Below are 15,984 nucleotides of genomic sequence, written 5' to 3'. Positions count from 1 at the left end.
AATATACACCTATCTATCCATTTTTAAAATCATGCACTACATGCCAGGCACTGCTCACAAAACGAAGTCTCTGCCCTCACAGGGTTTATGTTCTAATAGGGGGGAGGGCACAGGTAGACACACCAAGAAATATTATATACAGTATACATGAAGTGGACACAAATACTGTATTCTATTTACAATGGAGGAAAACTAAAGCAGGGGGAGGACAGTTGAGGGTGGTGGTATTTTAGAGGGCCTAGGGCAGTGGTCGGCAAACTGTGGCTCGCGAGCCACATGCGGCTCTTTGGCCCCTTGAGTGTGGCTCTTCCACAAAATACCGACTTCTGTGCATGGGCCATGAAGTTTCAATCGCACTGTATGTGCACGCCCACACGTGGTATTTTGTGGAAGAGCCACACTCAAGGGGCCAGAGCCACGTGGCTCACGAGCTGCGATTTGCCGACCACTGGCCTAGGGGAACACTTTTTTTTTTTTTATAAAGCTTTCACACATTTATTACTGAACCAACCTACTATTTCAGGGGAAAAAAATCAACAGAGCAAAATCACAAGTTCATTAATCTTCCAATTAAAATGCCCCAACTGTCCAGACAGTAGCATCTTTTCAATCATTTAAGGGTGTAGGCAATCTGGATACAGCATAAATATGTGAGTCATCTCTCACGTGTGATTTCTCATAGGCCCAGTTTGGTTCTTCTCCAATGTCTCTTCGAGTTGTACTTGATTTTATTACCAGTTTTCATCCGAATCCATTGAGGAATGGGACGATTCTGCTTTTGTTTCTTGGCCAGGAACCTCTTGATCCTGAAAGTCGTGTGGGAAGACATGGTGAAGGAGAAGCGAATGCGCAAACCTCCATGGCGGAGAGAAGGAAGCGGAAGGAAGTATTTAGTGGCACTGACGGGGTGGGGAGGGGAACACTCTTGATGATGATATTGGATCAGGGACTGAAACATCTGAGACATAGTTTTCTGAGGGAAGTTTCCAAGTAGAGGAAACAGAAGTGCAAAAGCCCTAGGATGGGAGCAAGCTTAGTTTTTGAATAACACAGATGAACATGGATATGCATGGCAGGGTTTGCAAGTGGGGACTCATCACAGAAGACCTTGCTAGGTCTTCAGCTTTTGCTGATTTGGGAGGCCATCTCATCATGCAGACATTGTATCATCTCACATCATCACAAGAAGGGTGAGAACTGTATTTTGAGATACCATTCACATATTTCATTACATCATATTGTTATAATTGTTCTATTTTATTATTGTTAAATCTTACTGTATCTAACTTATATGTATGGGTATATCTATGTATGGGAAACTTTATTGTAAGTATGTATGTATAGGAAAAAACAATACCTATAGAGTTCAGTTCTATCCAGGGTTTTAGGAATCTACTGGAGGTCAGGGGTAAGGTGGGGACTACTCTAGACAAATTTCCTTTACTATTGTTTTTCAAAGTTAAATTATACTTTGAAAGCCACACTTAATTTCATTCACTTAATATATAATGAATTACTGATTAGGTATGTGTAAGGCAAAGCACTAAGTATTATGTGTGTGGGTACCAAATAAAAACCCCAAAATCCTATTTTTAGGGACATTACAATCATGAAAGGGTATTAGACACAATACTTATAAGGTAGTATGCAGCAGTGCTGTAATAGTGGTAGTTCACTGTAACTGTTCTTACAAGACAGAGCATCTCCCCCTTGACTGACATGCCACGATATTCTTAATTTAAAAAAATCAATTTGCAATGATTATAAAAATATATTACTCACAATTTGGGTGTTCTTTAATATTTTCAGCTGAAAATTCTCATGAAAAAGGATTTTAAAGTTGGTCAGGGCTGCCAGTTAGGGAAAACATTTTTTTATAGACGCGAGTGGCTTGCTTCTACAGATGCTTATGGCATACAATGGGTTAAGAAACAGAAAAAACAAGCACATTCAGAGAATAGTGAGTAATCCAGTGTGGGTTGAATACTGATGTAGAGAAATAGTACTTGTAGGACTAAACGTGCTGTACTGCTTTCTGAATACTTTTCCTCCCATTATGTGGTTTGTAGCTGATTTACTTGTTGCCAGAAGCTTATCCAGTATAATTCTTGAAAAATGAAGCTGTATGAAAGGTGACTGTCATACCCCTTCCCTTGAACAATGCACTTCCCACTTTGAGTTATACATAACTAAACTGCTATATAATTGAAGGCATAGTCTGCACTTTTCAGTTTTTTAACGTGCTTAGAGCAGGTATTTAAGGTTCCTTCAGGGTTAAAACTTCTAGAAATTCAGATTCCAGGAAGTATCCAATCTTTTTTAAAAAATATATTTTTATTGATTTCAGAGAGGGAGAGGGAGTGCAACAGCAATGATGAGAGAGAATTATTGATCAGCTAACTCCCTGCACGCACCACACTGGGGATGGAGCCTGCAACCCGGGCATGTGCCCTGATCAGGAATCAAACTGAGACCTCCTGGTTCAACCACTAAGCCACACCAGCTGGTCAGGTATCCAATATTATTTTGATTACAGATATTCTTAGCTTAATTTATACCCTAAATATGAGGAACTCATTATGAAGTTCTTGGTGTAGATACCTTCTAAGATGGAAGCATAATATTCTAATAATTACATGCCCTCTGTATGTTGTGGGTCATCTTTGCACAGTAAGATAAAGCATGACATTACTGACAATGATTTTCTCATGAACATAAAAAACAAAATATAACCCTCTCCCCCTGCCAAATTTAATTACAGTTAACAGTTTAAACCAGACATCTGCAAAAAAATTTGTGAATTGTGTATAAGGTGCCCATCACCCAGCAATTTAAGGGATCCAGGCTTACAAGTAAGTGTTGCAAAGTTAGCACAGAATAATTAATTATTTGGCTAAGGATTAAGAGATAATAGTGTAAAAGAGATAATAGTGTAAATATGGTTTGTAATAGTGTAAAACCCTGTACTATATCTTCAAGGTTATTATGAAAAAAAACCCCACAAGGTATATACATATTTAGCTAACCTTAGATTTAATTAATAAGTTCTTTAGATTAAAAAGGAACAATTAAATTGATATCACAAACTCAAACTCAAATAGCTTTGATTAATGTAGTAAATATCCCATCACTTAAAACCATAGTGGCAAATATTAAGTTAAACACATTTTTGCTATTTGTTAAATACGTATGTATATAAATACATTCACATCCTTCAGTAACTATTAATGGAGGAAGCTACAGAACAGATCCACATCCAACCTATTTGACTTGAAAATGATAGTACACTTTCCAGCTTCCAACATATATATAAATTTCTTACCTAATCTTACAAGATAAATTTGCACAATTCAACCTGTACTATTCCAGTGCTAACTACTAGCTGTATTAATTTATTACACCGGAACACTGGCATAAGGGGACTTAATAATTTATTCTTGGACAGAAAATGAGAACTGAACAGCAATTTCATCACTATAAATGGAATTCTTCCTTAGCACCCCCTAATGCTAGTGTATGGCAGATCATTAATCATAAAGTACATTACTTTTGAAAACAAACACTTAAGAGAATTCTTGCACATACTTTACATTCTGTTTGGACATTCCATTCAATTTATTGGAATGCTTTTTTAATGCTGCATTACAAATATAATAAAGAATTTTTAAAAAGTTAAATCTCACCTCAAGCAATTACCAGTCTAATGGCATTAGAAAAAAGGTACTTTTAGTCATGGCATGAAATACATGTAAAACTAAGGCTTTTGTTCAGTTTTTCTTTGAGCATTTTCAAGTTGAAAAATACATTATAAAAACTCAAAGATGTTGTCACATTTACTTGAGTGCTTTTGACACTGTAAAAGAGACAGAAGACCATCATAGCTATAAACATTGGGACTCCAGAATCATCAAATGTTAGGACTAAAATAGGTGTATAATTCATTTGTCTAAAGTTTTTTTTTCACAATAAGACAATTAAATCTAAACCTTGCATATTCTCTAAAGCAGCCTTCCAGTGTGTCAACATACATGCTCTCTTGGCTAGATATTTGCTAGAAACAGTTTTCTCCTCCATTATCATTTGGCAAAGATGTAAAACCAAACTGCTTATTTCTGCCATCTGGGCTGCCCTCTACTGGACTATGTAAGATATAAAGCCAGCAGGTCAATGAGATTTTCTTTCATAATACTGTAGATATAAATATATATAAGAAAAAGTATATCCCATACCTCAAACTGAACTTCCCAGGAGCAGCACAAAAATAATCTTTTAGTAAACTAAACTGACTTTTACAGTGCTAATTCTACAAGTAAACAATTTCAGTCATTTTAAGAACCTATAAAAAAAGGTTTTATTGCCCTAACCCGTTTGGCTCAGTGGCTAGAGCGTCGGACTGCGGACTCAAGGGTCCCAGGTTCAATTCCGGTCAAGGGCATGTACCTTGATTGTGGGCACATCCCCAGTTAGGGGGTGTGCAGGAGGCAGCTAATTGATGTTTCTCTCTCATCGATGTTTCTAACTCTCTATCCCTCTCCCTTCCTCTCTGTAAAAAATCAATAAAATATATTTAAAAAAAAAAAAGAGGTTTTGTTGATTTGTTGATGGCAGCCGTTCTGACAGGTGTGAGGTGGTATCTGTTGTATTAATTTGCATCTCTCTGATGATTAAGGACATTGAGCATTTTTTTCATATGTCTCTTGGCCATCTGTATGACCACTCTGGAGAAGTGTCTATTTAGGTCCTTTGCCCATTTTTTAATTGGTTTGTCTTCCTTTTGTTAAGTTGTACAAGTTCCTTATATATGTTAACCCATCAGATGTATCATTGCCAAATTTATTCTCCTATAGTGGGCTCCATTTTCATTTTGCTGATGGTTCCTTTTGCTGTGCAGAAGCTTTTTATTTTGATGTAGTCCCATTTGTTTATTTTCTCCTTTGTTTCCCCTGCCCTAGGAGATGTGTCAGCAAACATATTGCTACAGGAGATGTCTGTGATTTTGTGGTCTGTGGTTTCTTCTAGAATTTTTATGGTTTCAAGACTTACATTTTAAGTCTTTTAACCATTTTTTTTTTTAGTTTGTTCTTGTGTATAGTGTAAGTTGGTGGTCTAATTTCATTTTTTCGCATGTACCTAACTTTCCGAATACCACTTATTGACTAGACTGTCTTGACTCCACTATATGCTCTTGCCTCCTTTGTCAACAAATGACAAGTGCTGGTGAGGATGTAGAGAAAAGGGAACCCTAGTACACTGCTGGTGGGAATGAAGATTGGTGCAGTCATTATGGAAAACAGTATGGAATTTCCTCAAAAATTAAATATGGAACTGCCATTTGACCCAGTAATCCCACTTCTAGGAAAATACTCTAAGAAACCTAAAAACCCAATCAAAAAGAATATATGCACCCCTATGTTCATAGCACCGCAATTTACAATAGCTAAGATCTGGAAACAACCCAAGTGCCCATCAGTAGATGAGTGGATAAAAAAAACTGTGGTACATTTATACCATGAAATACTATATAGCAGTAAAAAAGAAGAATCTCTTACCCTTTGACCCACCATGAGGGACCTGGAGAGTATTATGCTAAGCAAAATAAGTCAGTCAGAGACAGACAAGTATCACATGATCTCATTCATATGTGGAATCTAGAGAACAAAATAAATTGGTGAACAAAATAGCTCCAGACATAGAAGCATGGAACAAACAGTCAAATCTCAGAGGGACGGTGGGGTGGGTAGGAAGAGATTAACCAAATAACTTATATGCATAACCCATGGACACAGACAATAGTGTGGTGAAGACCTGTGCAGCCAAAAAGGGGTCAATGGGGAAAAAAGGGGACATCTGTAATACTTTCAACAATAAAGATAAATTAAACAAACACACAACAAATAAGAGGCTTTATACAATCTTAGTCTCCTTTTCAATATCCTGGAGGCATATCTGGAGCAATAGTTGTAGTACTGTATATACTCTTAATGTCAATCTTTCACGATGATTCCTGTATTAATGCAAATCACATTTTTGTGGGTCAACTCTATGGATTTTTTACATGCATAAACATGGGTCTTAGCAGATAACATGCTGAGATCATATCCACAAGTATCTTGCCATAAGTATCAAACTTTTCAGAGCTGTGTCCTTTGTGAAGATTCATTTTTAGTTATCAAGATCTTTTTCTCTGTCGTTCATCCCCATGCCTGAGATTTGCAGTAATGTAGGACCAGTTTACCATCACTGCCAAAACACTACAAAAAGAAAATAACAGCAACAAACTTAATTCTTTGATGAAAGAAAAAATGGTATACGTATCATAAATATCCTTATACATGTAGGTGTAAATTATCTACAAAGCTCTTTCTTTCAAAAGATGCAAGTTGCTATTTTAACACATCAGTAATCATCCTATGTAATAAATAGGTAATATGCAAATTGACCATCACACCCTCACACAAGGGGGCCAGGCCAGCAGGGGAGGGCAGTTGGGGGTGACCAGGCCTGCAGGGGAGGGCAGTTGGGGGCAATCGGGCCAGCAGGGGAGCAGTTAGGGGCGATCAGGCTGGCAGGCAGGTGAGCAGTTGGGAGCCAGCAGTCTCGGATTGTGAGAGGACTGTCCCAGATTGGAGAGGGTGCAGGCTGGGCTGAGGGACACTCCCCCCACCAGTTCACAAATTTCGTGCACTGAGCCTCTAGTAATCTGTATGTATGAGCTTAAGTGACCGTTAAACTGTTCACCTGGTAGCTATGATGCTCCGGCCAGCAGAGGAGGGAGCCTCATGGAATCGGCCGTGGGTTAGAGATTGTAGATGGGGCACTGTCGGCCCTGAATCTGCTTCACCCGCACCCTGGACCCAGAGAGGAGGGAGCTTGATTCTGGGGTGCATTACCCGAGAACTGCCCACTCATAATCCGGGACACCTTGGGGGATGTCGGAGAGCTGGTTTCAGGTTGATCCCTGCAGGCCAGGCCGAGGACCCCACCGGTGCAGAATCTGTGCACCAGGCCTCTGGTGTTGAATAAAATCTGTCCTTTAAACATCATAGGCATGGATGGGCTTACATATTTTAATCTTGCCGTTTCTCTATATCTCTTAACTGTAATGTATATACTGTTTTCTACTAGCGGTGCTAATGTGTATACTATAATAATTTTTGTCATGAAACTGTTAGTATGTTGAATACAGTCATTTTTATGTAGACTTCTTTTAAATTTCTTGGAAGCAAATCTGGATTACTAATTATATAAACAATGTAAAAGAAACAAATTAGGCAAAAAAGAAGGCCTTATTTTCTGGACATCTTCTGTTTGTATTATTCATTCCTTAATTCTTTAATCACTGAGTAATTTACTGAGGTAGTAAATGTTCAAGGTGTTAAGAGATATAACAGAAAACAAGAAAGTAATCTTTTTTCCTGAGAGGCAATTAAGAATAGCATCTCTTAAAATAATGATGTTAATTAATAATACTATTCACAGATGTGCATCTTTTATTAAAAAAATAAAGCAGTTATGTTTTACCTCATAGAGGGTTCCAACTTCCTGGTCAGGGGAAGGGGCAAATGACTGATTCACATAAATAAACTGCAAAAGAAAAAAAAAAAAGGCGATTCATTTTTAATGGTATCCTGATTAATCTGTATTTTTCTGGGGTTCAATCAGCCAGCTCTTTCAAATTCTTTGTCTTCAGAATTGAAAGAAATTTCCTTAACCTCTTTTTCCTACTTCTCATAAATCAGTCAACTAATGAGATCTTTATGAAGATTAGTTCCTACCTGGAGGAATAAAACCAGATTTTTTGCTTCTAGAGCAGTGGTTCCTACTTATTAAAACTAATAACTTTTAAATGTTTTTACAAATAGCTTTTGAAGATTTATTCAAGAAATTATTAAAAGTATTACTTTTTCCAACTACTCATTTTAAAGACAGAATTTTTCCTAACAAAACTTCATACACAGTATAAAATCAGGAAATCTCTGAGATAGTGTGAGCATTTTTCTTGGGTAATAACATACAGTTGGATTTTTTTTTTACCTTTACCACCACTGAAAACTCATAAAAGTACTGAACTCCAGGCTGGGTGCCACTACTGTAAAGTCACTTGTAGCTAAATAAGATGGTAACATAATGAAACCTAATGTTCTTATAACCTTGTTCTTTAAAGGATTCATTGTTCAATGTTCCAGTTTAGTCTGTTTTCATTAAAACTCTCTAATACATGTATCCTCTGCTTTTTGAAAGTTCATGTTATGAATGACCTACATTAGTACCTGTTTTAACTGAGAAATCCTAAGAGGATTTTCACTTTTATGAAGAAAGCAAAAATAACATTCAGCATGTTTTGCAGTGAGCCATTATAGAAACGGTGAGATTAGCCCTGCTGCCAATCTCTTTCAGTGGGAACTACACTCTGCATCTTGGCAGTAAGCCAGCATAGCTTTGGACTGTGTCTGTAAGCATCCGTGCTTTATCTCAATTTTATACATCTGTTAGCAAGATGTGACCTAAAATATCAGAATGCCTAAAAGAGCTCATAAGGGTGTTATGCTTAGCATAAAACTGGGTATAATTAAGTGTATTATGGTTTGGTGGGTTATTTGAGGGGATCTTGGTATGCACAAAATTTTTTCACATAAATTAATGGTGATTACTTTTTTGTTTTATGCCATTTTGGCTTAGAAAAGATTTCATAGGAATGTTCTTCTTTTATATAGTGGGGGAAACCAGTACTTAAGAAAATCACTGCAGATACAAAAGGACAGTGTCTTAGTAGCTTTTGATAATTTTCCTTTTAGAAAATAAAACATTATTTGCAGGTAACATATCAATTTACCTTTGTCTATAGTCAAATTCTAAGACTAAAGTTTCTTGGACTTAATATAGCCTTTAAAGCCCAATAATATCAGAATAAACAGTTGGTTGATAGACACTATTTGGGTCACCAACTGTAATAAAAACAAATAAGGACTACATTTCTCCCTTGAGTGATTCAGTGTGGTTATTAAAAACAGAGGCTCTACTGAGACAGATCCAGGTTTAAGTTCTGGCTCTAAACACAAATACCTTTTCTCAGCTGGTTTCCTTATTTATAATACGGAAAATAATAGCACCTATACTTCTTGGAGCTGCTGGGAAACATAAAATGAGATAGCACCAGTGCCTGGTATATGTACTCAATATATATTAGTTTTAATTATTTCAAAAGTTCATGTATAAATATCAATTAATGGTTAAGGCTGAGTAATACTCTTAACAAAAACTTCATAAAGTTAGAAATCAGTGTGCATTTAAATGTGAATTTCTATAATCTATATACTGGTATATAAAAGCCTAAGTGACCGAACAACCAAACAACTGGTCGCTATGACATGCACTGACCACCAGGGAGCAGACACTCAATGTAGGCGCTGCCCCGATGGTCAGTGTGCTCCCACAGTCAACCTCCTGCAGTCCGCCCCCCTGCCGGCCGGCCAGCCAACCTCCTGCGGCCCCTCCTCCCCGGACAGCCAATCTCATGAGGCCCTCTTTCCCCGGCCAACCTTCTGGCCCTGATTGCAGGCCAGGCTGAGGGACCCCACCTGTGCATGAATTTGTGCACTGGGCCTCTAGTACAGATATAAGACTCTGTCTTTAGATCCTAGCAGTTTCACTGTGAATGAACATAGATATTTTATTCTTCTGGTACATTTTAAATGAGAAGGGCTCTTGGTGACAGTTTTTAGTTCAGCAAACATACACTATCTATTATGTGGTAGGAATTTCCCAAGGTGTGGAACTGTGAAGATTAATATGACTCCCATTAATGAGTTTTCAATCTACTGGAGAGGCAGACATATGCAGGTAAGACTATAGATGAAAAAAGTGCATCTGACAAAGTGTGTAGTACACAACAGATGTGGCATTAATTTGACCTAGCAAAAACATCAGGGAAAGCCTTCTCTAAGAGATAATAAATAGGATTTAACTAGGTGGAAGAATAATTAGGACTTTGTAGCTAAAAGTAAGATGGTTTTAGTGTTAAGGGGATAGTAGAGTAAATGTAGCAGAACTATAAGAATTCATTACAATTTATAACAGGAGTCAGGAACTGAAAGTGACTATAATTTTTTTTAAAAAGCAATTCAGCTAGTTTAAAATTCCATGGAAGTAACAATTTCAAAATGTAATCTTGCTAATAAATGCTAGAACTTGGGAAGACAGTTATTTTAGTTTTAAAGAATAATGATTTTGTTTTTAATCCTCACCAAGGATACTTTTACCATTGGTTTTTAAAGAGTGGAAAATGATGAGGGAGAAACATCGATGTGAGAGAGACAGATTGATTAGTTGCCTCCTGCACTGTCCCAGGGATCGAAACCTGCAACCTATATGCCCTTGACTGTAAATCAAACCTGACATCCTTCGGTCCATGGGCTGAAGCTCTAACCACTGAACAACTCTATCTAGGCAAGGTCTTCTGCTCCTGAGGTTTTAGCTCCAATATGCATGTGAATGACACTATAATCTTCTTGCCCATCTCTGACAATTAAATTCTATATGGCACTGTAATAACACAGATGCTTTTCTCACTCTGATTACTGAGGGAGATGTTCAGCTGCAAAACTCAAATATTTCCACACTTTTTCTAAACATCTTCCTTTGGAGGAATCCCAGGCTCTATATGCTATTCTTCCTCAAATTACTTCTAGTGATTGATCTATCTTATACTTACTCTTTCAAACTACTAGATCAGTATTAATATTGGCCAAGATGTGATCTGCCAATAAAGGTGTCTGCTATATTAATTAAAATGCAACAATATTCTAAATACAAGTAGATATTTAAATTTCTGTAGCTGAATGCCAAGTTAAAAACCAGTGGCATTTAAAATATTAATCTTTCCAACTGCTACCATGAAGTGTTTAACATCTACTAATATGAAATAAGAATATCTCTTAGTTCTTCCATAACATATGGCAAGGACATGTTGCTTACCTTAATAGGAACACAAAGGAAACAACATTAATATCAAAACAAATTATAAAACCTAAATATTTCTGTATGTTCCCTGACAGATCTTTCTGCGTGGGCATTCAGTGACTTTTTTGAGAAAAACCACCTCAGTGGTAAAAAAAAAAAAAAAAAAAATCAGTTCACATTGTAAATGTAAATCTAAAATTCATTTCACTTCAGAGTTCCCCAGAGAATCCTTCAATAAAGTACAGAAATCCCACCAACAAAAGAAATAAAAGAACATTACTGAAGTAAAAATATATGGCTCCATATGTATTTCTATATACAACAGTTATTCATTATTGCCTGGTAACCATTATAGATAATTGAGGGAAATAGTCAGCACTGGTTTCATACCAACTGTTCTGAAGCCACAAGTTTAAGGAACTTTTTGATGAAGTCAATGAGTCCTTGGATGGTTCGGGTTCGCTCTACAGCCCACTTCTTTGTTTTCATTATAGGGGTGTCTCCCACAGCCTTTAGCAGGATATCAACTGTAAAAGGAAAAAAAAATATAACAATTACACTACAACATACAATGACTTTAGAAAAGTTAAACCTTTAATCTATACATAGTACATATATTGGATACTGGAGGTATGTCTAAGATATACAAATGTTAGGCTGTAAGATTCTTTTTCGTCATTTTTCTCCCCCCCGTTTCTACAGTCTCAGAAAGGACTCTCCATGAAATGTAATTTTAAATTTCATTTTAATAATAATAAAATAGAAATGGTCAATAAATATGTAAAAATATATAAAATGTCACCGGGCTGGTGTAGCTCAGTGATTGAGCGTCAACCCATGCACCAAGAGATCACTGGTTCAATTTCTGGTCAGGGCACATGCCCGGATTGCAGGCTCGATCCCCAATGGGGAGTGTGCAGGAAACAGTCGATGGATGTTGACTTTTCTCTTTCATTGATGTTTCTATCTCTCTCTCCTTCTCCCTTCTGCTCTCTCTAAAACCAATAAAAATGTATTTTATGTATATATTTATGTATACACACACACACACACATATATATATAATGTCATGGCTTTTTACAACCAACCAAATTAGCAAAAATTAGAATAATAATACTGTAGATGAGACTACTGTTGGGAATAAAAAAATGGCACACCCTTTCTGGAGAACAATATGGTAATACATTACCAAATACTTAAGATATGTTTTGATCCAATAATCCTAATATATATATCAAGAGCTAGGTGCCGTCACAACCGAACGGGCGACCAGTCACCATGAAGTGCCTCTTGGTCCTCCCCCTGACCCTGTGCCCCTCACCATGAGGCGGGGCTGGCGGTGGGGAGGGACTGGGGACTGTTGAGCTGCGGTGGCGGGGCTGCTTCGCGGGGTGGCTGTGAGCTTAGAGGAGCAGTCACCTGGGCGGCCAGCGGTGAGCTTCACAGGGCGGCAGCAAGCTTCACGGAGCAGTCGAGGGGTGGGGGGGAGCCTCGCATAGTAGTCGAGGGGCTGCGAGCATCAGGGAGTGCCCTGGAGCAGGGAGCTTCACGTAGCATTGCAGGGCGGCAGAGACCATGCGACTGAGGCCAGGCTAGGCCTAGGGACCCTAACCGCGCACAATTTCGTGCACGCTGGGTCTCTAGTACTAATAATAATAGTACTAGGAACCTAGTCTCATAAAATATGAGATGTAAAAAGATTCACTTAGAAGGATTTCACCTTTGTTGAAACATTTATTTTTATAGAAAAAAAACAAACACCTGGCAAATCTAAATATTCAACAATGGTATTTAGAGGGGATTGGTTGAAAAATGATATTATTGTCTATAATAGAATTTATATAATTCCATAAAGAATACACACTCTGAAGTCCCTGGGTTCCAAATCCTGGCTCTGCTACTTGCTATGTATATATTCCTGGATAAATTCTTTAATGTTTCTGTGCCACAGTTCTTCCTTTTATAAAATGAGGACAATAGCATCTACCTCATAAGGTTGTTTTGAGGATTAAATAAGTTAATACATGTAAAGCGTTTGGAACAATATCAGGTCCTAACTCATACTTTTTGAACCTTAAGATTATAAGTTGCCATTAAAGAAAACATGCTATAAAAGCATATTTAACAGCATGAAAAAGTTATCAAAATGTACTAATATAAAACAGCATGTATAATAACACCTCAATTTCATTAAAACCATCACAAACACATATTCATGTAAATGTGGAATGTGCACCAAAATGCTATTTCTCAGTAGTGACATTATAGGTGATTAATATTTGGTTTTACTGGTACTTTTTGTAACCGCCAAGTTTTCTATAATAACATTTCTAATAAAGAAACATAATAATTATTGGGGGAAAAACAACGAGGGGCCAAAAAGTTTCAATTAGAGAAATTAAAGGTTTCAATAATCCAAAATACAAACACAACCTATGAATCTGCCTCATGAAGTTACTATACTTAAAAGGATGTGTGTGAACACGCAATACAATATACAGATGTAGTATAGAACTGTACACATGATACCTGTATTATTTTATTAATCAATTTCACCCCAATACACTCAATAAAAAGGGGGAATAAAGAAGTCTCTCTCAATCAAAAGCAACACTGAGCCGAAACCGGTTTGGCTCAGTGGATAGAGCGTCGGCCTGCGGACTCAAGGGTCCCAGGTTCGACTCCGGTCAAGGGCATGTACCTGGGTTGCGGGCACATCCCCAGTAGGAGATGTGCAGGAGGCAGCTGATCGATGTTTCTCTCTCTTCAATGTTTCTAACTCTCTCCCTTCCTCTCTGTAAGAAAAATCAATAAAATATATTAAAAAAAAAAAAAAAGCAACACTGAAAGCAAAATAGTGTACTGCTGCCCCCTAAAGTTAATTCTAGTATATTACATCTCTCTTGTCCCAGTCTTTGGTGTTAAAAATTGGGATCCAATGGAGTCAGAAGTTAATTTATTCAAGTTTACCCTGGGAATGAAGGCACCTGGAACACATAATGCACACTGTATTCTTCTTGATAAAGTTTACCTTCCTTCCTCCACTTAAACTCTAGCTTCAGTTATCCAGGAAACAGAGATGAATTTAAAGATAAATGAGGGGATTTTGAGTAACTCAGCTTCTATGCCCCCTTCAATCTCCTGAGGTTATCAATAACTCAGTTGCAACTGAGCATTTCAAGAAAGTGAAGGAGAAAATATTATGAGCTGTACTACTGCAGGAAAAAAAATATTGGAAGGGATAGGAGCTAGAGGACACATTTATTTAAATTGTAACTACATTTTCTTTTAATTTCTAAAGGTGATTTGCTTTACAGTTCTCAATCCGAGCTATGCATTAGGAGCAACTGGGGGAACACATTTAATTTACAAGAATACAGAATGTTTGGAAGCAGGGTCCTGGCACAGGTATGTTCTAAAGCTCCCTGAGGTGGTCCTAATGTGAGGCCAGGACCAACAACCTCGGGTTGCTGCAACAATCTTTGTTCTTCTGTAGATTAAACCAGAAGTGAAGCATATGTAACAGCTAAGCTTCTTCCCTCAGAAGAGGTCCTCAAAAAAGGATGACAATGTCAGGGTAGAAATCCAATAGCTAGAAACTAAGTTTTATAACATCAGAGAGGCAAACTCAAATGCTCATGGGAGCCAGAAAAAGAACCCATTTTTAAATGACGGCTTAAAATACATACATATATATATATATTGGAACCAAGAGACCATGCCATATAACCCCAGGCTGTATCCCTGTTGCAGGTCATTCATCTTTAGCCACTGTTTTTGCAAAGCTATCTTCGGGGAGTAGTAGGACACTTTTGACTGAGACTGTTAGAGCTTAAAACAAGCCCTTTGAAAGTCTGTTCCTGCTTGCAATAAAAATGGAAGAAAAAGAGGAACAAAACTCGGTAAAACTCATGGAATTCTTCTCAAGGAAGATTCTCGTGGCTACCTATAAAAATAATCAAAGGTTTGTTTCTCCAGTAGTGCATCATGTGGGGACAACAAGAGATTCCCCCCAAATGGAGAAGCCGTCTCACTTGGGCCCCCGGGGAGCAGTGCCGGAGGAAACAGCTACCTCCGGCGGCAGAAGAAAATGACGTTCGACGCCGGGCTGTGAGGTCACTGAGCAGAAACCCTGCCAATACCTGGGCTAAGCCTCTGGACTGGCAAAACGTGTCTGAGGCCCCGGGCCGACCTTTCTGAATTATAGGTGCCGACTTGCTGCTTTTCTCATAAGCTACTCTACACGGAGTGCTGCTCCAGGGCAAGTCAACTTAGGAATGCCTGGATTTTACCGTGGCAAACGATGACAGGGTAGATGACAGCTAGTTCACACAATGACATGAGTCACAAAGGTTCCAAAATGGTTTGTGTGTTTTTGTTTTAGAAAGGCGATGCCTGTGCCTTTAGTATTCCTTTAAACATTCTTCATTTTGGGTAAAATTTCAGTTTTTTGGTTCAAGAAGTGAATTCACACGCAATTGGTATTTTAAACAAAACAAACCCCTGCGAACTAACTAGTTGGAAGGCGCGAACTAGCCCTATCATCTTCAATCATTATTCTATTTGGCTACCGGGCTAAGTACCTGCAGCCCCCGAGATCCCCCTCCGCTCCCACCTTGAGAAAGTCTGCGGTCAGGCCAGGGCCGCACCACAGGGCCAAGCGTCCAGCAACGGCCTCTGGCAGGGCCCTCCACAGGAAGGTCTGCAAAGCCGAGACGCACAGGTCCCTTCCTAACCGTCAAAAACCACGCCGGGCACGGGCCTTCCTCTCCATGTTGCTTCTTCATTGGCCGCCATCCCCAGTGGGGAGCGACCTACACCTCCCGCCTCTGCCCAGAAACCACTCTCCAAATTACTTTTTTTCTTGGTGTCGCCGGCAGGTTCCTCCGTTCCCGGGGAGACTGCGGCGGAAGAAGGCGGCTCCGGCGTGGCTGTTCCTGGGGAGACGTCCGTAGGCCCTTCGCCGTCCGCCGCACCCGAAGGAGGGAGCGGGAGCACGGCCGCCGGCTCCTCAGCCATCTTGTT

At 38.6% G+C, this 15,984-nt stretch overlaps 2 protein-coding genes across 4 annotated transcripts; both read right to left on the bottom strand.

Moving 5' to 3' along the window:
* Positions 1-426: 426 nt before the first annotated feature.
* Positions 427-967, bottom strand: LOC132233337 (large ribosomal subunit protein eL39-like). Its single transcript, XM_059693829.1, has one exon. The coding sequence runs from the start codon at positions 965-967 to the stop codon at positions 677-679; it is 291 nt and encodes a 96-aa protein (XP_059549812.1). The 3' UTR covers positions 427-676.
* A 2,043-nt stretch (positions 968-3,010) lies between these two features.
* ATG12 (autophagy related 12) lies at positions 3,011-15,978 on the bottom strand. 3 transcript variants are annotated; one of them, XR_009452595.1, is made up of 5 exons: positions 15,816-15,978; positions 11,350-11,486; positions 7,522-7,584; positions 6,891-7,009; positions 3,011-6,251 (listed from the first exon to the last, which is right to left on the bottom strand). XR_009452595.1 is itself a non-coding variant. In XM_059693826.1 (4 exons), the coding sequence occupies exons 1-4, from the start codon at positions 15,976-15,978 to the stop codon at positions 6,192-6,194; spliced, it is 423 nt and encodes a 140-aa protein (XP_059549809.1). In that variant the 3' UTR covers positions 3,011-6,191. The 3 variants fall into 3 exon arrangements, 2 of the variants coding, with proteins under 2 accessions (XP_059549809.1, XP_059549811.1); XM_059693826.1 differs by lacking the exon at positions 6,891-7,009; XM_059693828.1 differs by lacking the exons at positions 6,891-7,009; positions 7,522-7,584.
* Between the last annotated feature and the right edge of the window lie 6 nt (positions 15,979-15,984).

The sequence above is a fragment of the Myotis daubentonii genome, chromosome 4, assembly GCF_963259705.1.
Source record: "Myotis daubentonii chromosome 4, mMyoDau2.1, whole genome shotgun sequence".
Classification (NCBI taxonomy): Eukaryota; Metazoa; Chordata; class Mammalia; order Chiroptera; family Vespertilionidae; genus Myotis; species Myotis daubentonii.
This window is presented reverse-complemented; position numbering and strand designations above follow the sequence as displayed.